The sequence below is a fragment of the Oryzias latipes genome, chromosome 7, assembly GCF_053564925.1.
Source record: "Oryzias latipes strain Hd-rR chromosome 7, Olatipes_Hd-rR_3.1".
NCBI lineage: Eukaryota > Metazoa > Chordata > Actinopteri > Beloniformes > Adrianichthyidae > Oryzias > Oryzias latipes.
In genome coordinates this window covers 34,635,044-34,657,487 of record NC_136243.1, presented here as the reverse complement: position 1 = coordinate 34,657,487, position 22,444 = coordinate 34,635,044, and the positions used below count along the sequence as shown (strand labels likewise).

Below are 22,444 nucleotides of genomic sequence, written 5' to 3'. Positions count from 1 at the left end.
CTAAAAGCAGGAACATCACCTGTATAATCGGTGAATGAGAAACGACCAGATTAGCAAATGTAGCTGAGAACCATTTTAAAGTTTCAGAATACTTATTTTTTGATGACATTCTTCTTTCATTTGCTGTCCTTTGACTTTTTAAGATGAACTAATGCACTTATGGGAATTCCCAACAAATCCTTGATTGAATCTAGAATCCATCATTTCCCCCAGTTCCCCCTAAAATACACAAATGTCTAAACTCTTTGACATTTTTTCTTCAAAGAAAACTCTAAAATATGAAGCACAGATTTTTAATTTATTAATGTGACACTATTTTACACAATTTTTCATGTACATCAGAAATTAAACATGGAAAGAAAATAGAGCAATCTTATTAAAACCTTTTACAAAAGAATAATTGTTATTGACACCATTTACAGCTTCTCTACATGTGCTGGAGAGTGACAGTGGTTTAGTGGGATTCCGAGGATGTTGGAGGAATAAAACACTATAAAGAGGGACGCCTATTGATTTGTACACATCGACTCCATCGCTGAACTTTATGGCGACTAACCAGGAACAGTGTCCTACGAGTGCGTTTACCTATCACACCATCTTGGTCTCAGCAGCTCTCCTCTCCAAAAGGCCCAGTTTCTCCACAGGAATCTTCTAAAGAGCGACGCTCTGGTCTCTGACGGTCAAACCCCAAAAAGATGCTCCACCGTCGCCCAGGAAACGCCTAAACCGAAACCTGAGAGGCTCAGTGCCGAGTGCCGCCGTCAGAATTACACGCCTGAAGCCGGCGATCCTGCCATCTCACAGAGTCATTAAATAGAAAAATATAAACTAGCTGGTTAGTTTATTACATCGTCTAAAATGTTTACCAGATGTTTCCCAAAAAGAAGGATTAATACCTCACAGTTTTTCCTTTCCACACACGCACACTCACTCGTAATCTGTGAAATAATCTGCTAAAACGGCTCTGCTGGAGGTCTACTATCAGTGGTAGAGAAGTCTTAATCTTTACCTCAACTAAACATTCATTTATGTCCCTCTGGTGTTTTTCTAAAGAGAAAACACTTAAGTTCAGAAGGAAAATGCTCTTTTTTTTTTAAAAAAGAAAAAAAAGGGGGGAAAAACTAAACAGGTTTTTAACATCATATTGCTAAATTTGTAAAAATTTGCCATTTTTTATTCATTTAGAGGCATGCCACGAAGCATGACACAGGCTCTAATCCCACTGCTACATATCTAGAAGAGCTACATGCAACTCCTTTTGTCAAATAAATCCTAAACTTTCTGTTGGTTCGACTTTGTTTTGGTGTTTCATTCATCTGATTTAATTCCAATTCCGGTTCTGCTTTAAACCAACGATGTCGGTTAAAAACTTGAAAATTGAATTAAAGCTAAAATGAGGGGTTCTCACTCTCACTCTGATCTGTAAGGTCCCCAGGTTTGGCCCTATAAAACTAGGGTCCGGTCAGAGTCGCTTCACATTTGTCACCGCCACTGCAAACCATGGAGGCCACAAGAATCCATTCACAGGTCAAACATCACCCAGAGCAGATAATAAAAGCAGCCAGTCCCAAATCTCTTTCAAGCACCAGGATTGTCTGTTTTTTAATCATTAAGATGGAGCGCTGCAATCTGTTTCAATGATGCATCTTTTATTAAACTTATCTTAAAAAGAGATCCACCTAAATGATTAGTAAAGATGCAGATTAAAGTGCAAGTCTAGCTAACAAAGTAGTTTACTCTCTGGAGGAGAACTCCAGTGAAAAATAAAGCTCACCTTCTCAATCCTGCACGGAATTTTCTTTAAATAATAATGTTATTGCTAAAACTGAAGCTCTTTAGGACCCAGAGGGTCCCCCGACTGCCGGTCAAAGACTCTGCAGGTATGCTGAGCAGGTGTCATGGAAGGTGAAGTTTGGGGATCTCGAGCATTCTCAGAGACTGGAGCCGCTCTGCAGAATCAGAAAGGACATTTTACACCGGCTCTTTCTGAAGAGGCTCCCTGATGCGAACGGTGCTGCGTTTGTCTTTGCAGACTCCTGCGGCCAAGCCTTAAGCGTCCTTCACTCCTGGCCGAAGCCTTCCGTCTCCTCGATGGCGAACATCACCTTCTCCTTCAGCTGCTCGTAGCTCTTGTAGGGCGGCAGGTCCAGTCTGTTGAAGCTGAGGAAACAACATAAATGAGTTCTTGGGACCGGTTTTATTTGGCTGTAGGGGGAAAATGTCAACTTCTGACAAACCAGGTTGTGATCTGAGGTCATGCGGAGTTCATCGACTCCTCCATTTCAAGGTCTTAATTAAATTCCTTTTTGTACCAGCCAAGTCTTGTCTCAATATTGCTAGTGTGATTTATTGTTTTTGCAGTTTGCAGTCAAACTCTGAAGGATTGCAAGAGCTCCAAATGCAATTCATGCATCAAATTCACACCTGCAGGCTCTCCTTTGACAAATGTTTTCAGCCTCATCGCTGAAAAGAGTTGACTGTACATCTGCACATTTTCTCTACAATGCATTACTGCAAAAAAAATAAAAAGCGTTTCCTCTAAAAGACCGAATATAAAAGCTGATCATTAAAACCTGGAATCTCTTTCTTTCCCTTCACAGCAGTGGCAGACCGTGCATTGCACACCCGGGCCTTCAGTAGTGCTGCGTCTGAATCCCTCAACCGCTCATGAACCCTTTTACGATGCAGAAACGAGGTTTGCATTACATATTGAAAACTCCTGTAGCCACAAGAAATGCCTCTAAATAAACGGAATAAACTAAACTGTAAACAAATGTCGTTATGCCACTACAGCCAGCAAAAAGCATTGAAAAGAACCACAAAAATATGGAATATTACACAGGGATGGTCGGCGCCAAACACACAAATCTGTTCAGCTGCTTCATGATTCACTCAGATTTTTCTGATGAAGGGAGTCTAGGAGATCAGTGTGAGATTTTCCTGTTAAATCCTCCATGGATACATTACAGTCAGCTCTGTTTTAACAGAGACGGATCAAAAAGTTCTCCGTGGCTCTGTGTCAAACTGGACATGGCTGTGTGTGACTTCATCAAACTTCTGTCCAATCAGAAGGTCTGAATACTGTGACACTGCCTAAGCCAGCTAGAAGGCCCTGCAGACGCCAACTCAGAATCTGACTGGTTGAAGGAAATGGATGACCAACATTGATTTTGCATTGAAAGGCCTGCAGAACTCACATTGAAGGCCTCTTTAGCTCTGACTCTGCCTGGCAACAAAGAACAGCTGAAATGCGATTGGTTAAATGCTCCAACCTCTGTCTGCAAGCAGCGTAACCATCATAAACAGAATAAAATAGAATGGACAGACCATTTGGAATGATTTAATGAGTATGCATGGACAAAATATAATTAACATGTGATTCAGACATTTTTTAGAGAAGGTCTTGAAGGCCCTGACGGCCCACCACTGCTTTACAGTATTGTCTGTTTGGCTGCTGTGAGCAGGAACTCACCATGTGTGACTCCGGGGCAACCAGTTTTCTTTTCCCACCTTCTCAATGCAAAACTTCTGAGGCCCGTTGCTTCCTGTTAGAAGAAGCAGTGACTCAGCTCAGACTATTCAATTTCACCATGTTTTGGCAGCAAACCCCAAAAATGTGTTGCTGTTTTTTTTACCCATAAGGTCGGCGAAGCCTCCGACGGGCAGACGACAGGTGCCGGTGACAAACTGCAGCAGTCTCATCCTCTTCTCGTTGTCCATCTCCTTCACAAGCTGCAGGGGGAAAACCTTGTAAATCCACACAGAGGAAGAGCAAACCTCATCCTCCCGAAAGGGTTTGACACCGACCTGCCAGAACCAGAGGATCTGTTTGCTGTTCCGAGCGTAGTGCCTGTAGATGGTGTTTCTCTGCCAGTCTGCAAGGTCGATGTCCTGCATGCCACACAGCATCACCTGTGGAGGGAAAGCAGCAAATTAAAAGTGACTCACCAAACTGCTTTCTGACGTACTGATCGTTCCTGAGCAGCAATCACACCTCAAGTTCTTTGGCATCAAAGTACTGTAGATACTGCTGAGGGAGGACCTCGTTGAAGCCCTCAAAAAAAGCTTGTGTTTGCTCCTCCACACCTCTGGACAGTCGCCACTCTGCTACCAGCCTGGAGGAGGATTTCCAAACAAGCAAACACTGAAATGTCTGCTTTTATTTATTATTCAAACAGCAGAAACTCAGAAAAAAATGACTAAAAATAAATGTTCAAGTCCTAAAGGGGGAAAAACTCACCGGATGTACTCCTCTTTGTTCTCCTCTGTGACTTGGATGTCTCCTCCTCCTGGCTTGAGCTCATGGGTGGTGATTTCTCCAAGAATCTCTTTGTCCACAGAGAAGAACATCTCTAAGCAGCACTCCTCGATGTTGTTGTCCCTAAACACCAAAGAGAAATTTACAGCTCTAGAACCAAGAAAACCCCTTTGACCTCCAGGGTTAGGAAGACCAGGGATGGCCACCTCTGACCTAGAACCTTAAAGTGTTGCAGTTCCTCAAACGACCACTGGCGGCTGATTTCCCTTTGATTCCCAGGTGAAAAAGCCAGATCCTGTAAATCAGTGGTCCCCAACCTTTTTCAGGTTTTATTTATTTTACAATATTTCAATGGACCGGCCTGTATGAGGCTGAAGTGGGCGTCTGATTTTTGTTTTCAGTCTCCAGTTTCCCTTCACTTCCAGGGGTAAAGTTTATCTTCATTCTCTGTAAAATATCTGCAGCTTCTCAAAGGAAACATTAAAATGTCACATAGATTTTCCTTTAACTGTCACTTAAACTGGTATTTACTAAATGTAAACATAAACCGCTTTATAAGAAGCATCCTGTATTTCTTTGGTTTCTAATCCTGTCAACTGCGGGGATGAATGTTTTTTTCTGTGTGTCTGTTTTGTTAATATTGGAGCTAAAAACTTGTCCGTAATCACGATGTTTGATGTTTTCTTAATTGGCAAGAGAGTGAATAAATGGAAAAAACTCGCACTTAGCTTTGTCCCATCAAATCTCTTTTCTCTGAGTATTTGTATGTCTAAGTAAGGCAGGGAATTATATCTTTGGCAAGATTTTGTTTTTTGAAAATAAATACTTTTTCATATTTTAATCCTTAATTGCTCACGAAAAAAGAAAGATTGAATGTAATTTTAGCCCATGCTAGAAAGACCCATGTTGATGGCCTTATATTTGCTTAAAGCGGTGACAACTACGTAGCTTGAACGAGTGATGACTGCCGCCTCCTCCTCCAGGTTTCCATCATTTTAGTTAGTACCATTACGGGGTCTCTGAATGATCTCAAAGTTTCATAAGCAGATTGTAAAAGATCCTAAAGAACCAGCTCATCTGAACAAAAGCATCTGGTTTTAACCTGGTAAATGTTGGCATCACTAAGCAGCTAAAAAAAGATTTAAAAAATGACAGGATCTCTAATACAGAAATGATTTTGTTACTGAAGACTTTATAAAAAAGTGGCAGTTTTTACGTACTTAATCCACATGAGAGAGTTGTAGAACTCCGGATCAATCGACTCCAGATCTTTGACCGCCAAAGGCTTGTTGAGAATGCGCTTGTAAAAAGGCAGCGAGAAACCCGTATTGATGAACTTCCCGTGAAAGAGAGCCTGAGGGATTCAAACGACATTCGATTAGAACAAGAAAGCCTCTGCGGCCACAGCAGTAACACATTTCTTCTCATGGCGGTCGTGACTGCGAACCATGGCAATGAAGCGCCCGATGAACCTGAAGTACTTGAGGTGGTCGGGGTTGATGGAGGAAGCAGGGTTGATCTGAAGACAGTAGTTATCTTTGCCGGCGTATTCAAACAGGCAGTACATGGGGTTCAAAACCTCGTGTGACAGCAGGAAGAACCACTCCCTGCAAGAAAGAAACCACCAGTTATAGAACGACGTCCCTACTACTACTACTACTACTACTCTGACCTTACAGAGACCAGTCTGATCTTACCTGGCAACGCCTCCATAGTCGAGGCCTTCCTCTCCAGGAAAAATGATCCACAGCCTCCTCCGCAGATCCGGAGCGTTGATACTCATGATCTAAAACACATCAAAGCAGATGATGCAGTCAACAGCTTTTCTGCAGTTTTATTTAAAAAATATAATGAGGCAACGCTCTTTGGTTTAGCACAAACATGGGTTACTATTAGAACACCAAAGTGTCAGACGGGGGACAGGGTACCTGCTGGAAGGAGTCCTCAAACAGGTTCTTCCTGGTTACGTTGATCTTGATGTGTTGAGGCAATGCCAGTTGCTGGATTTAAAAAACAAACAAAAAAACACATCAACTCCTGCTGCCTTCTGTGTGCTTTAAAGCTTTAGCTCCAATTTTCAGTCAAATGGAGATTAAATGGAGACAAACACTGATGGAACAGTTCAGACACTAAGTACTTTTATTATCATAAATCGTAAAGGAAGAAACTAAACTATTACAACAGAAAGGGGCAGATTCTTTGTTTCTGTCCCTTTCATGCATTAGTTCCATTTCCTTTTCTGTCATGGAGTGGTATAGCTTCTATTTTCCCATCAGCAAGCTTTTATTTTGGAACATGATCGTGTAAACAAGTCATCTGCCTGTAGCGCCTCAATAATTCTGACCAGGTTCATGACCGCATCCCATATCAGCCAAAAATTTCAACCTCGGTAGAAAATGCGCTTCTACCACATAGAAATGAATTTGATGCTAACACAGGGTGAGAGATTCCCTGCTTTCTACTTCCTGATTAAATAAGTTTAACAGTCATTCCACATTCAGAAGATGTGCATGTTAGTGACTGAATGTGTACTCACATTAAATGTATACATGTTGAGTGTCATTCACTTTAATTTAAATACTTGTTTAGGAAAAATAATGTAGTTGTGTGCTTAATGAGAGAACACAACACGACCTAGATTTTTCCCATTTTATTCATAATCTGATTCTGAAGGTTTTATTTTGGAAAACTACTGGATTCTGTTGAAAATCCATCCGCAACTTTCTTAATGCAGCTGCGTCGCCCTCTACATTAAAGCCCCCAAACTAGCAAATTTAACAAAAAAAAAAAAAAAAAACAAAGAAACAAAAGTTTCCTTTAGCAGAAAAGATCCAGAGAGGAAACAGAAGGAGAGCATTTCACTTCAAAATAAAAGACAACTGCATTTGGCAGACAAAAACCAGAAGTCTTTACTCCAAATAGGGATTCACTTATTTATTGTTCTCACAGACCATAATAAATAGTAACTGTTAATAGTAACTGTAATGTTACGAGGAGGCTGCTAATAAAGTTGTTCAAACAGTGGATCCTTGTTTATTATACTTAGAAAATACCAGTCTTGGTTTCGTTTTTATCCGTTGCACCTTTAAAGTTGGACGAGGCTGAATTTGGCATCCGATTTTTTTTTGTTTCCACTTTGACAGTTATGAGCATGTCCACAGTCCGTCCCGTCTTCAAATTTCTACAGACTCGTGTCATAAAATCAATGATGGCAATTTGTAAGAACTGTGTTTGATTTCTTGGTCGTGATTGGCTACATTCGGTTGTAGGCGGCGATAAACCTGCAGCAACAACCTGTGGATGCTTGAAGTTCAGAGCATTAAAGGGCCAAATGTGGAGAACAGATTTATTTGTTTCTGTGATCAAAACCACAATGGTTTGTAATTCTGCTTTACATATTTATTTGTGCTATTTTTCTTTTCATTATATAAACTTAGATGTTTACAGTGAGCATCGTCTCATGTATAATATGTAACTTTTAAAATTAACAGAGAATTAATGTGGACAAAAGATTTATTCTATTTTATTTTTTTTACAGACAGACTGTGTCTTTTTAATTTCTGGTTTACAAATATGAAGTTTACAGTAATTTTGGTATAATAAAAGTATTTTTGTTCTATACGATAAATGATAAGTATCCCATTGCGATAATATTTTTATTAAATACTTTATTTGCATTAAAGCTAATTATAAGGTTTGAAAGAATGCAGGCCGACTCTCACAGATTTTCACCTCACAATATCTGGCCCTATTTGCAAAAATGTTTGGACACGCAAGAGTTAGGAGAAAATCTACATCACTTTTTATTCATTCCTTAATTAAATCTAGAGCTCAAGTGAACTTTAAAGCAGCTGCAGATATTTTTGAGAGGATAAAGTCCAACTTTATCTTCAAGAGTTAAGGGAAACTGGAGGCTACAAAAATAAAATCCGACGCTCAATTCAGCCTCGTCCAGGCCGGTCCGTGGAAATTATTGTCTGTTATTAAACCTGAAAAACGGTTGGTGGCCTCTGGTCTAAATGCTGAGGCATGACGGCATCCTCCTGTGAGAATACAGAGAATGTAACTACTAGAGTCTGTAGATTGTTGTGGACTCACCTGGCACCAGAACCTGAAGTACTGGATTTTGGCTTTGAAGTCTCGAACGTAGGTGATCTGAGGTCCATTTTCCCTGTAACAAACATGGTAAGTGTAACGTATTGTGTGTCATCACGGAAATAGTTGACAATTGGTTGCTAGGCAGCAAGCAGACTTTGACCAGACAGTTTTAAAGTGTCATTCTGTTTTCCATGTCCGGACTGTTTTTTTCCCCACAAAAGTGGCCAGATTTTTGGAATTTACCCTTGTAAGATGCAACAGAAATATATAAAGCTATAAAAATCCAGACTCAAAACCGATCTGTTTAAGCTCGCATTTCCGGAACACAATTTCTCATCTTCTGTCAACTGATGAATCCAATTTATTTATTGTTTTTAACATGTTGTGATTTTATTGTTTTTTACCTCTAACTTTGTACGGTGACCTTGGGTGTTTTGAAAGGCGCTTTTAAATAAAATGTATTATTATTATTATTAAAAACGTGGATATCATAAAAGATGTAAGAATTTTATGAAAAATCGAGTAATCTTGAATTTCAGCTATAATCTGGAAGTCATTCATGCAGGAACGGATTTCAGGTTTTTAAGACGCGATCACGTCTGCAAAGAGGCGAACGCGTCTAGGTTTTATCAGCTGGAAAAGCCGCGGCCTCGTGGTTCAGATGATCGCATATCAGAAACAAACAGGTTTTCTTTTTCACTGCAGGAAACTGGTGCATGACTTCTGCGGTCTGGTGAACCACGCCCGCAGATAAAACACGTCCATTTGAGTGAACGCCACATTAGCTGGAAACCCAAACCTCTTTAGGTTAAAAAAAAAAAATCCTCTTCTTCATGTTTTGTGCAAATGCATTTCAATAAGATTACTACTCAGGATTGTGACATTGCCTGCAGATTGATGATCTGAAAACGCTGCTACTGATGGTACATCAAAAATGAGAGAGGAGGAGGAGCTACGGTTAAGAAATGACATTTTAATCCAGTTTTAGGATGAGTTCATTTTTCTTTTACTCTGCCCGTGATTTGCCGAACTCTCAGATTAAACGGGGAATGCGTCAAGATGATTTGCGTACAATGTTCCCCAAACAAACATGCATTTGTAGGTTTGGAATTTCTGTGTACGTTGGTACCAAAGACTGAGCTTAACTGTGCTTTAAAAGAACATCTACGTCTTTAAAAGCGGTCAGACGTACAGGGAGGATTTTCCAGTGCGAGGGTCGATGTAGGTGGTGCTTCTCCTGTTGTGGTCCACAAAGTAAGGAATGCCATCAACAGTGAACCTCATCTCCCATCCTTCAGGAAGAGGCTTTTCATTCAACAACCTGAGAAGTGACATCAGAACATCAACTTTCGTCCTTTTCAGGAGGCGGCGGGGGAATCTGTGAGCACATGCCTACCCCTGTGTTCGAGGGTCTTCCCACTGAGTAGAACGGGTAGGATGATGCAAAAAATAGACTCTGCCATTGGCGTCTGTTCTCTTCTCTGAAAGGAAAGCCAGTCAGTGACTTAACTATGGTTGACAGGTTGATGGGTTTGCAGGATGAGGTTTAAAGTCATTAGCGGTTTAAAAAAAAAAAACCCACATTGCGTTTTTGCTTGCTAAGAGTCAAATCAATAGTATTTCGATTTTCATTTTTTCAAAACTGCAGGAAATCCACTGTAGATGCAATTTCATTAGCTGGCAGGATATTTAAACTACATCAAACTGCATTCATTTGACTTTAATGTAAAGGAAAAATCCCAAAAAAACATTTAAATACAGAGTATATGGTTTATTAAGGTTCAATTAGGATGCTGCTATAAAACAAACCGAAACTAGTTTACACTAAACAAATTCAAGAGGAACCAAACTTGTAGCAAAGAGTAACATAAAAACTGCTCCATATAATTGTCCTGGTTTTGAAACTCGAAAAAGTCTCACCCCATCCAGCTGGTAGAGGTCCAAGAGGATCAAACTCCTTATTTTGAGCGGCTGCTGCCGGATCTTGTACCTGCACAGAGAATTATTATCAATAATCAAGTTCCATAACAAACATCACGGATTAGAACCCAAAGAGAACCAGAACAATTTGGTCTTGATCGACTTTGAGTCAAAAATAAATTGCAACACTAAATGATTAAAGCTTTTAGCCACACGTATGGGGGATTGACCCGTATGGCTGCTGCAGGTTTTTGGATTGTCCGGTCCATGGAGGGTCCTAGAGAGGAGCAGTCTTAAGGGAAGCGGTTCCCTTAAGGCTCGTACGGCCACCTCAAGGAACGTCATGAAAATGGAACGTACCATTGTGAATTGTGAAGCACTTGTTAGGCTAATGGACATTGCACGCACTTATGACATACAGGTGATTCTGTCGTACGGTAGTGATGAATGGATGGCACCCCTTGTAATTCACGAAAGTGCCAACCGTTTGAAAACTGATCATGAAGGAGATCGTAATTACGGTTTGTGCCCGGCTGGAAATAAATAAAACAGGGTCTTTCATACACTATGTAACCAAAAGCATTGGCTCACCTACCTGCCTTGACTCAAATATGAACTGAAACCATCCCATTCTTAACCCATAGAGTTCAATATGATGTGGATCCACCTTTTGCAGCCATCAATTGAATTCAACTTATTTTTTTTATGTAGCCCAATATTACAATAATAGTTGACTCTGACTGACAGAGGTGTTCTGTCGGGTTCAGGTCAGGACTCTGTGCAGGCCAGTCCAGTTCATCCACAGTAGACTCTGTCATCCATGTCTTCATGGACCTTGCTTTGTGCACTGGAGCACAGTCATGTTGGAAGAGGAAGGGGCCGCTTCAAACTGTTCCCTTAAGCTTGGGAGCATGGAGCTGTCCAAAATGTTTTGGTATCCTGAAGCATTCAGAGGTCCTTTCACTGGAACTAACGGGACAAGCACAAGTCCTGAACAACAACCCCCACACCATGATTCCTCCTCCACCAAATTATGTGGCTCGGTTGCAGCCGCTCGGCCGTGGAAACCCATTCCATGAAGCTCTCTGCATACTGTACTTGGACTAATCTGAAGGTCACATGAATTTTGAAGCTCTGTACAAATTGGCTGTGCAGAAGGTCAGCGACCTCTTTGCACTACGCGCTTCAGCATCCGCTGACCCCTCTCCATCAGTTTACGAGGTCGACCACTTGGTGGCTGAGTTGCTGTTGTTCCCAAACTCTTCCATGTTGTTCTGTTAGAGCTGACAGTTGACTGGAATATTTAGGAGCCAAGAAACATCAGTATCAGATTTGTTGCACAGGTGGCGTCCTATGACAGTTCCACGCTGGAATTCACTGAGCTCCTGAGAGCGGCCCATTCTTTCAAAAACGTTTGTAAAAACAGCCTGCATGCCTGATTAATTTCATACACCTGTGGCCAGGTCAAGTCTCAGGACCTGATTGTGATCATCTGGATGGGTGAGCCAATGCTGTTGGTAATAGTGTGTATACTGGAAAGAGTGTAAGAAAAAGCCTAAAGAGTAAGATTTGCCAGATTTTCCCCGCTTTAACATTTCGCACCAAGGCTCTTCCAGGTTTCCCTCGAAAAAGAGAATTGATCTCAATGAGACTTCCTGGTAAAATAAAGGGTAAATTCCAAATGTAGATTGCAGTAAACAGTAGAAAAAGAAGTAGCCCCTCCCTGCTTGTCCAGTGTGAACACCATGAGAACGTGTTCAAGAACCGGGGTTTATCGCGTGTCAAATGTCCAGACAGAATTTAGTTTTTGGCATTGGACAAAGACTTTTTTTTCCACTTGTCGAGTTCATATAAGAAAAAAGGTTTATGCACCATCCCATTGTCTACACAAAATATGTTATTCTCCTTTTAAGACAAAATATCCTGCATACTGTTTATAAAAAATAACGTGTACGCACACCACAGTCAGTGGCTTTCCTTTGACCCGCTGACACACGGCGTCTTACCCCGTAGATGAACCTTTGGTTGAACTGCTGCATGGCGCCCTGCAGCTGGCTGCGCTGGTGCTGCCACTGCTCGTAATTTCGCACCGTCTCCATTGTGGGACGCTGCCACGTGGTCGTCCGTGAGATGTGGTCAACAAAATAGACCCGCCCCATCTGGTCGACACGGCGCTCCCAGCTGGGGGAAAAAGAAATGCTCCTGTTAAGCTAGAAGAACATCAAGGTGCTTTAAGACGAGACTGTTTGGTATTAAGACAATAACAGGTACTGAAAAAGTGAGGAGATCATTATGGTTCTGTTGTTTGCAGTTTGTTGACAGTATGCACTGTAGTTGCAGTGACATCAGAGAGACCCGAAGCTGAGCTGAAAACAGAACAGGTTATACAGGTAAAGCTGCTGCAGCTGGAAGCTACCATAAATACATAATGGAACCACATTGTTCCTTCCGTCTGAAGAGGCAGAAGCGTCACATTTGTCTCAGAGCTACAATTTTGAAAAATGAAGTGAGTTTCAATTTGAGCGCACTTTAAAAATGTTTTGAGGTAAACAGATACAGCTTTCGCTCTAACGTTCTTCAGAATTCTATAAAAGTCCTAAACTCATTGATGTCAATAACAAAAACGTTGAGCAAACATCTCAGATTGAGTGTGACACACGGTCACATCCTGAGTGGTTTCTGGTTAAAACATGTTTTCAAGCCTCTTTTGTGACTCATTCTAATCTTTACCGAAAACAGGAAACAGAAGCCAACAATGACTGTGGAAACTACAAAAAGCCAGCAAGACTCTTTCTCAGCTCAGACCGCAGTAATTATTTTTATTAAAAGAATTCTAAATAAATAAACGGATAAAGGTTCTCATAAATCTGACTTCAGGCCAGACTTTGATTTTAGTCTTGTGAAGGTACTTTCCAGAGTTGTCGCCCTTAACTCAGAGAACAATTTCTTATCAGAACATTCTAAATCAAATGTTTCTGTGAAACTGAAACTGATGATCTCCATAAAACATAGGCAAAGTCCTGAAACACTAGTACAATAGGGCAGGACTCTGTTACCCAGGAGGCAGTGGTTCAGGACGATCCCATGTTGTTCGCTTCTCCACGTGATCCACATAATACAGTCTGCCGTTCTGGTCCACCCTCTGCTCCCAACTAGAAAAAGCAGAAAACGCTCGCTGATGAGCTGCCAGTTAAATGCATCTGGTTTATTGATCTCTGCCGCTTGGTTTGTCCGTAAAGAGTTGGAAGTGAGAGCTAACCCAGGTGGCAACGGTGCGGTGCTGACCGCCGGGACTCTGGGAGGCAGAGAGGGGGTGACGGCGCCGGGCGCCTGCCGTCCCGCCGCGGCGGTGGAGCCTCTGTCCGAGCCCGCTGAAGGACTGGAGTCGGGCGGGGGTCCTGAGGCTGCTGCTGGCATGGCTGCGTCAGGCGTGGGCTGGCCGTCAACACCTTCTGCTGGAGCAGAGCCATTTCTAGACGGAGCTGAAGAGATATTCCAGATTAGTAGATACTAGATTACAGAAGATCAGAACACACGCTCTGAACAGTAAGCAAACTTTTTAAAAAAATATTCTTGGATTTTTCAGTGCAGTGTTGCATAAATTCAGCTTTTATAGGAATACAAACGGGTGAGTGAACTCAGAGTAAATGTTTGACATCGGCAGGATTGTACAGTCGTGGCAGAAGTGCATGAACTTTATTCCCAACGCAGGACGGGTTCAAACCTGGGGAAGAGGTTGGTCTACGGGGCATTGGAGGAGGTGGTCTGGACGGTCTCGCTGGTCGGACGGGCTTCGCCACCCCTGATGGAGACCCTCTGCTGTTCTCCGTCCTCTTGACGATGGGTGAAGACCTCTGTCCCACACTGTCCACGGCTGGAGAGCTGTCCCGGCTAGGTCTGTTCAGATGGACCAGAGTGAACACAAGAAGACTTCCAGGATGTGACGCCTTCAGAAAACCGGTTCATATGTACCTCACTGAAGGATCCCCGTTAGGCTGTGATTCTCCATTTGACGCCCCTAAAAATATTCAAACGCAGAACAACATTTACCGAAAAAAAGCAAAGACCCGGAGAGGTTCATTCCTCAGGGACTCACTGTGCTGGTTGGCCTCAGCAGAAGCAAACGTCTCGGGGTCGACGGTCATGCCGTCCAGGCAGACGGACAGATCTCCCACCACGTCTGAGGAGTCTCTGTCTGCGCTCAGCTGGAAAGTCTGCACCACCTCTGAAACTACAGTCAGACACAACACTGCCGTGAGCACAGCTCCGTTGGAAAGACACCTATAGTGGAGCTTCAGTCACCATTTATCACCATTAAACAGCAGAACATCCAGCAGAAAAAGAAAAGGAAATGTCAATAATCACAGAAAAGGAAATGAGAATAATCTAAACTATTAGGGATTTTTCTGCTTTATAATAAACAACCTTTTCCGCTCTTGACTTAGACTACAGTCCTTATTGTTAGCATTTCAAGAATACATTTCCAAAACAAAACTGCATTGCGAATTGATGAGTCAAACACAAAAATGTATAACCAAACCTGAAACAAAGACAGAACAGAAACCATGACTAAAAGTTGACAAAAGAAGGAGCAGACCTCAGTTTGTTTTTGGCGCCACTTTAGGGAATTCTGCACATGTGAATGAAGCTGTTAGCCTTCTTTTTTTTTTACATTACCAATCAAGTGTCACAACTGCAGAGGCATTGAGACAAGACAGATTTTTCCTACCTGGATGCAACACTATCCCTTAAATTGTTGTTCATCAGTGGCACTTGATGAGGTTTCACCGATTATTTTGGTGCAATTTTGCTAGTCTTTTCTTTTTAAAAGCTCATTGTGTTCTGTGTCCTGCGTCCAGGGCAATATGCGTATCGCCAAAGTCATCGAAGATTGCGATAAATGGTTACCATAAATATTTTAAAATGATCTTAGGGCAACTTAAAGTATTTAACGAATCAAATACATCCTAGGGTTGGGCAATGTCCCTTAAATTGGCAGTTGTTGATGTTGGCAGTAAACCATCGTGATGGACGGTTATATCGTGGGGTGGGGGGGGTGGGGGTGCTATTTTTAATTTTTCGTTATTATATAATTATTACTCATTGTTTTTTACTTTTATACTTTAACAAATAAATAAACAAAATAGAAAAGAAGCAGTCGCTCCTGCACCTGATTAGTCAGGTGGACCGGTGGACAGAGCGACCGTGTCTCTGAGCAGACGGACTTTGTGTTTGAGGGGAAGGGAGGATGCTTTGTTACGTGTGCGTTATGTGTGGGGGACATCTGACTGCCATCCGTCCTGCAGCTCTAGGTGAACGAGCTACCGGACTCAGGAGAACCGGGTCTCCCGGTAAAAGTGTGTGTCCGGGCAGAGCTCGGACCGTCAGCTCACACAGCGGCTTTGGGGCGGTGTGTGAACTGTTCAAAGCAGAAATGCTGCTCATTCCTTAGAAACCGTTAAAACAATCACGTGGATTTGTGTTTCCAGTCGTGTCCCGACTAAATTAAGGCTGATGTTATTCCCACATGTTTATGTGCAGCCAAGATGCAGATTGCAGCATTTCCCGCATCGATATATGCTCATCAAAGGCTAAATGTTGTTAGCCCATGTTAGTCTTCTCCTAGCCCTGCCTTCTTCCGGGTCCGTTCTTCAACAGAAAAAGCACTGACCACATGGATTAAAATTAAAATGATGAGCGAACAGGCACTTCATAATAACATTAATAAAAGCACGTTTAGAAGATAATCTCGTATATTACGGAGCTGCCAGATATCTATGTATGCAGCCTCTCAGTGGAACTCGTTTCCTCTTCCGGTCTTTCAAACACTACACAAACATTTGTGAATGATTTATTCCAACCGAAATTGTGACCCATGTGAACGTTTGTTATAATCCGAAAACGTTTTTCTGGGCCCACGTACACAGTTGGATTCTAATCCGACCATTGATCCGATCAAGATATTTTGCACATGAAACCGGGGCTTATGGTGTCGACTCGCAGCGTCGTGGGGGCGTGGCATCATGATGGTGTCTCTTCATCGTGATGTCAGTCAGCCATCACGATCGGCACAACCCTAATCCATCCCTTTATGCATTTGACCAATCGGATGGAGCCCTTTTATTAGATGTTCGCCTTCAATGTAGACAAGGCTCACTTGGAGTATCATTTAAGGAATGTCGACTTGTTTAATTTAAACTGTTGGATGTTTTTGGTTATTTTGCTTTTTTGTTCATGTATCTGTATTATATCGTCATGGCAATATTGATCACTAATATCGCGAACTTTCCTTTTATCGTGCCCTGTCTACTGCACAGAATGAGTTCACATCTTACCAGATTTACATAAATCTTCAATCAGATCTTTGTTTTCTAACTGTTATACTTGACTTAATTTTCAATGGAGGTTTGAACTTTCGAAGGGTTAAGAGGGTTGGGGAGGGAAAAGTGTAAAAAAAATGTTCCTGCCTGTCTGAGAAAAGTGTATACAGTGTGTAGTGATGGGAATTAAAGCCTTAAAACTTTTTTTTTTTTAAAAAGCACCGACTATATTGCGGGTTTCACCTCACACAGGTTAATTTAAACGAGGGACCACTGTATAACCAAAAACTACACCGAGTTTGTTGAAAAAAACACTAAAAACTGTTCAGATGCTCAGAAATGATGAACCATGTTGACTGTTGTCTGACTTGTAGCCCATTGTCTGCTCTGTGATCCAGGGAAAGACATTTGGCTGTAAGGCGCATTAGCATAAACAGCTTCAGGCATTAATTGGTGTCATTGCTACTCTTCTACAACAGATGTGCTGCAGGAAAAGCCTTGGGTGATCAGGAAGTGGTGCATCTACCGAAGAAGACTGCTATGAAACAAAGCGAGAGAGTTTTTAGAGATGCCAATAAAAATCTAGTTTTCAAGTCTGATAAGATGAGCACATTATGTAAAAAGCAAAAAACCAAAGTGAATGAGTTTCAGACATCCATCCAGTAATGGGCCAACAAAGCTGAGCTCTAATCTACTTATTAGCTGGCTCACAATGACATAACAATCCCACGGGCCCTGAGGCTTTCTCTCCACAGAAGTGCGTACTTTTTATTCCATTTAATTCCATTTTAATTCTATAGCCCAACATTACTATGTTCTAATGGGTTTCATACACTAAGATTTGGTCTGCGCGTTTCCTTCCACTTACTTTTCATGTTATTAGACTTCAGTATTTCACTAATATCCAGGGTGGCGATGCCAAGCAGCACGTCAGACTTCAGCGGCTGGTAGCTCCACACCCGAAACACCAGCTTGCTGAACGGGGTCACGATCCTGTTGGGGAAAAAAGGGGTTACAAATCGTTTAACAGCATAAAAAAACAAACTTTCTTTAGCTTTGAGTGAACGGATAAAGTGTTGCTTAAGTGAATAATTTACTGTAAAACCCAGAAGCTAAACCAGGACAGCAGGTCTCTGTGACATGACAGCTGTTAATCCAGCGCCCTAAATGCCTGCAGAAGAAAACCGTGATCCTGTTACATGCTTTGGAAAACACATACTGTGTTTTCACTGACAAGCTATTTATCAGCAGAGTGTGAGATTTATGATGTATTTAAATGGCAACAAGTACAACCTATAAAACTTTAAAGTTTATATCAAGATTAATAAAACAAAGTGGTCAACAAATCATTACCTTCATAGGTAACCAAATGACCTAGATTTCATTTTTGAAGTGTTTTTAATGTTAATTGTATCCGTTTATAAATTTGTTGAACTCATTCTCATGTTTATCCTGAAAATAAACATTTATAACAGTGAATATTACCCACATTCATCATAAAAAGGAGTGAAAAACGTGCGAATTGCTGCTTTTACTGTCCTTTTCAGAGACTTTTGGTTGTGTTCTTCCAGAAGAAACAGTTTTTAGGAACAGTGTTGCCAACCTGCACTGATCCTCATCTGTCACATGCTTTTCCAGAATTCGTTTACCCAAAGAAAAGATTCACAAATTCTTCACGAATGACTTGGTTTTAAACCAAAATCCATCCAAAAATCCAGATGTTTTGAGCTCTAAAGAAGTGCACCACTTTTACCTAAAGGCTGAGAGTCAAACCAGTTTATCCAGACAGCTGGAATATTTAGAAAAAGTTCAGCTGCTTCCATTTAAGGTTTTTAAATTAACACTTTCTTCTTGACATCACCAACACAATGCTAACTGATAAGTCCATTTTAAAAACAAACTATGGCTAAAATGATTTAAAAAATGAACATTAATGAGCTGTAAACCTTCAAAAAACAGTGAATCTTTATCAAAGTCCCACTCCCATCATCTTTTGATCAGTTTTCAAAGCGTCCCCAGTGTTTCTAGGACATAGTTTCTGCAGAGCAGCAGAAGTTCCCTAGAAATTCACCTCCAGGTTGTAGGTGGGTCTGTTGGTGCAGAGTAACCCCACCCTACTTCGCCTTCCTGCCACTGAAAGCTTGGTAAAAGGAGCTTGTGGCTCGCCAAGCATATTTTCCACGTCACATATACGCTGTTTTTCAAACTGCATTTTTCTTCATCTGCTCCTGATTCACAAGGACTTGAATAAATAAATACTCAGAAATGCAATTTGAAGCTTAATTTTCCATATACATGTCTTCCATCATGAGAAATATGCTACAAGAACATGTTAAAAACAGGATTTCCATTGTAGTGTCTCTCCAAATACTTATGAGCTTTATGAAACAACAAGCTAACGACATTTAAAACATTAGGATGGGTATTTATTCAGAGGTTGATCACAGACTATGAATAAGACTGAAAGTGAACTGAAACGGTCCAACTATGCCTGAATCTTTATCGGTCAGCCATACTGACTGTTGGAACCAGCCTCCTATGCTGAATTTCTGTTTTTTTTCTTCTTCTACTTACACAGTGAGTGGTTGCTTCCACTTGGGGCTGTGGGTGTTGTTGCATCGTTCAGTTTTCTTGCATTGGCCGTCAACTGACAGTTCCACGTAAGGACTGGGACCAAACCAGTTCTTCTTGTTTTCTCTGAGTTTAGCTGAAAGCACTGGAACAGAGGAGAGACGCAGCATGATGAACAGTCCGATCGCAAAGGCAGAATGAAACAGTGAAAACAGGCACACACAAAAAAAAACTCCCAAAGGTTTCAAACTTTACTCCATTCCAATGCAAGAACTGACCTAAGAGGTCACAACTCGGAAAGCTGGAATTCTACTTTAATACACGGACAAATCAACATCTACAAGCAAAGCGTCAGGAACACACTAGTCACATGACATCCACTCACTTCCTGCATAAAAAAAAATTCTCCAGACAAAACTCTCCTATGTTGGTTCAAACAGAGAACTGTGTTTTTTTTCTTAGCATAAGCTAGAGCTTCCTAACATGCTAGGAATGCAATAAATATGCATTATTGTAGCATAGCTGCGAACCTACAGCTGCGAAATAAAACCTAAACCTGAAAGCTAAAATTCCAGAAAGTTCCTTTGTTACATCATTTACACCTTTTAGTTTCAAAGTGTGACAAAAATCCAAGGAAAAAGAAAATAATTACACGTTCCTCTGTGTGTGTGTGCACTCCTGGCAAAAGTGAAAACCTACCATTAATTTGCAGCTGTGACTTGAGAGGGAAACCATTGGAAGTGCCTGACTTGGCGAGCCCACTGGCCATGACATAAGGATGAGAAGAGGCCCTGCAGCACCAAAAGAAATACTATTAGAACGCTTCCTGCAAGGACGATGAACATGTCTTTACATACAAAAGTCTTAGACTGGCAAACTAATATACTCCTGATTCTTTCTAAAAAGCATAATCCTGTCATTTAGCAAAGAATTATTTCTTCTCATGGCTTCCACTGGAATCTTTTTAGAATATATCCTGGAAGGATAAATGTGAGTGCAGGCTTGAGTTTACACTGCTCACACTCAGTATTTGCACCACAGTTGTAAACTTTGAGTCAAGTCCTTTAAAAAAAACAAAAAAAAACTTTTAACCAACAGTTTCTAAATTTGCTACGACATATGAAATATGAACACACGCTGACATTTGCATTCAAAACAGAAACTAAGCCAGAGTAACGGGAAGTTCAGATCCATAATATCAGGAATAAAATCCACAGGACTGAATGAACCTTTGAGGAGATAACAAAAAAAGAAGCTAAATGTGACTTTCTTGAACCAAAAATCAGCATCTTTAACTATAAAATAGAGGCAGGAAAATGTCCAAAGTATAATTAACTTTCAATTTGGTGATCAAATATCAAATTAAGAATTTGATTTGCATTATTTTATTTATTTTGTTTTTTTTGAGGACATCTGTCTAGTATGGAAAATATCCAGAGGATTTCAGATTGTGATGAACATTAAAAATGTGCTTATTGGACCCAGATGGTGTTTTTTATTACACTTTAAGAGCCGCTGTAAAGCAATATTTATGCTTGAATCTCACAGACGGGAATGTTCTTTTAGAAAAATGTTTGCCCAACAAACATATGAGCAAGACTAAATCAACAATGACGGCCTTACGCAGGTAAATAAAACACACGATCTGTGTTTCAGCATGGCCAGTTTCCTCCAAACATCTCTGAATAATAGATGGTCCTCAGTCTGTCCGGCCCAGTGACTCAGGGCAACATGGGAGAAAGTAAGGGGCTGATGGGTAAACTTTCACTTTGATCTTTGTCAATAATTTAATGCAACCACCGACTTTGTTGCATAGCAAGAAGACTGACCGTTCTGTCAATGAAGGTGTTTTCCAGATATTAAAATTAAATTCCAACTTGATTTGCTTTTCCATTTTTAACTATCTTTAATCCCTCACAGTCTGATAATTAACATTTGTCTCGCTGTGGATTCCTTACGTGTTACATCTATTTTTATTTTAAAACAAAATCTGCTTTTTATGTCGAAAAAAAAAGAAATCCCTTAGAAATACTAAACTTGTTAACCGTTCACGTCACAGACATACTACCGCCCCATGACTAACACTGTATCAGCAAAACAGGTATAATTACACACTATAGGAATCAGGGCGTTAATCTATGTGCTTACTCAAAATATAGTCCTTTTTAAAGACAACTATCAGACGACTCAATTCATTATAAAGAGAAATGGGGGGGGGGGGGGGGGGGGGTCTGGGCCTGTCAACAAGGGGTATAAATATGAAGCACTAACAGCTCAGACACTTTGGTCACGCAATGAGTTAATAAGTGTCCAGCTAAACCTGCAATAAAGACACAGAGGAACACGCCTCGCCGGGTTGCTGATAACTGCTGCTCGCGATCAGGCCTTCTCCAGAGGCTCCACTGATCCTAAGAGGACCAATCTATCCTGCCAGAGGAGATTCACGACACTCCTGAGCAGAAGACATGTCCCATAATGTCAATAAGGACGCCTGACAGGCGCAGTCAGATCGGGCCTCGATCCAACAGCATTTTTTCTTTTACTGCTGATTCACCTTCCTAGGTGGTTATTCCGAGTGTCTAAAGGTAAAATGGTCTATCGATCCTCAGCGTAGGATACTAATAGGTTTTTAAATGTTGTTGCTACGCGGAAAAAACAAAACAAAAACTAATTTCTTTCACTAACATGTCCCACCCAGTGTGGCTAAACAAACCTTACACACATAATTTGCTCCAGCTGAAAGTGTACTGTTTAAGCTAACGCTAACATAGCCGAATTCCTTCACCAAAACGAGAAGGAAACAAACAAAGTGTATAGATGCTGAACATGGAGCGGCTACATTTGCATTGAAGCTGCAGTTGTTATGAACGTGTTGAATGTCAGCTGGACACAAACAACCTGATGCCATCCCACAGAGACGGCTACTAGCTGCTAACCTGTTAGCCTGACGCGGGCTAGCAGGCTGGAGACCCCAAAGTCAGGCAGTCACAGACGGAGAGAAAAGTCCTCTGATTTATCAGGTGAAATTTATCGTCTCACCTTAATCCAGAAGATGGTGTAACGCGCGGCGATCAGGTGGTAAATCCTCGCGGCTTTCGTCGTTGTCGTTTCAGTCAGCCTTCACTTTTAGGAAGTAGAAACTTCCACCATCTTCGTAAGCTCCTGTCACGTGACCGAAACAAGGCGGGGTGCATAGGGTGCGCTCTTCCCCCCTCTGCGCGGTGATTGGACCAGAGGAGTGACGTAGATGAAACGCGTAATCGTGCCTAAACCCATC

General features: G+C 41.3%; 1 protein-coding gene across 1 annotated transcript; it reads right to left on the bottom strand.

Annotated features, from left to right (window-relative positions):
- Positions 1-277: 277 nt before the first annotated feature.
- On the bottom strand, positions 278-22,410 carry itchb (itchy E3 ubiquitin protein ligase b). Its single transcript, XM_004070240.5, has 24 exons — positions 22,207-22,410; positions 19,867-19,958; positions 19,171-19,312; positions 17,465-17,589; positions 14,373-14,507; positions 14,249-14,294; positions 14,001-14,173; positions 13,536-13,758; positions 13,333-13,428; positions 12,283-12,457; positions 10,277-10,346; positions 9,753-9,837; positions 9,549-9,677; positions 8,357-8,429; positions 6,187-6,258; positions 5,956-6,044; positions 5,706-5,865; positions 5,479-5,612; positions 4,241-4,381; positions 3,995-4,115; positions 3,808-3,912; positions 3,636-3,732; positions 3,473-3,545; positions 278-2,160 (listed from the first exon to the last, which is right to left on the bottom strand). The coding sequence occupies exons 2-24, from the start codon at positions 19,934-19,936 to the stop codon at positions 2,061-2,063; spliced, it is 2,634 nt and encodes an 877-aa protein (XP_004070288.1). The 5' UTR covers positions 19,937-19,958; positions 22,207-22,410; the 3' UTR covers positions 278-2,060.
- Positions 22,411-22,444: the final 34 nt, after the last annotated feature.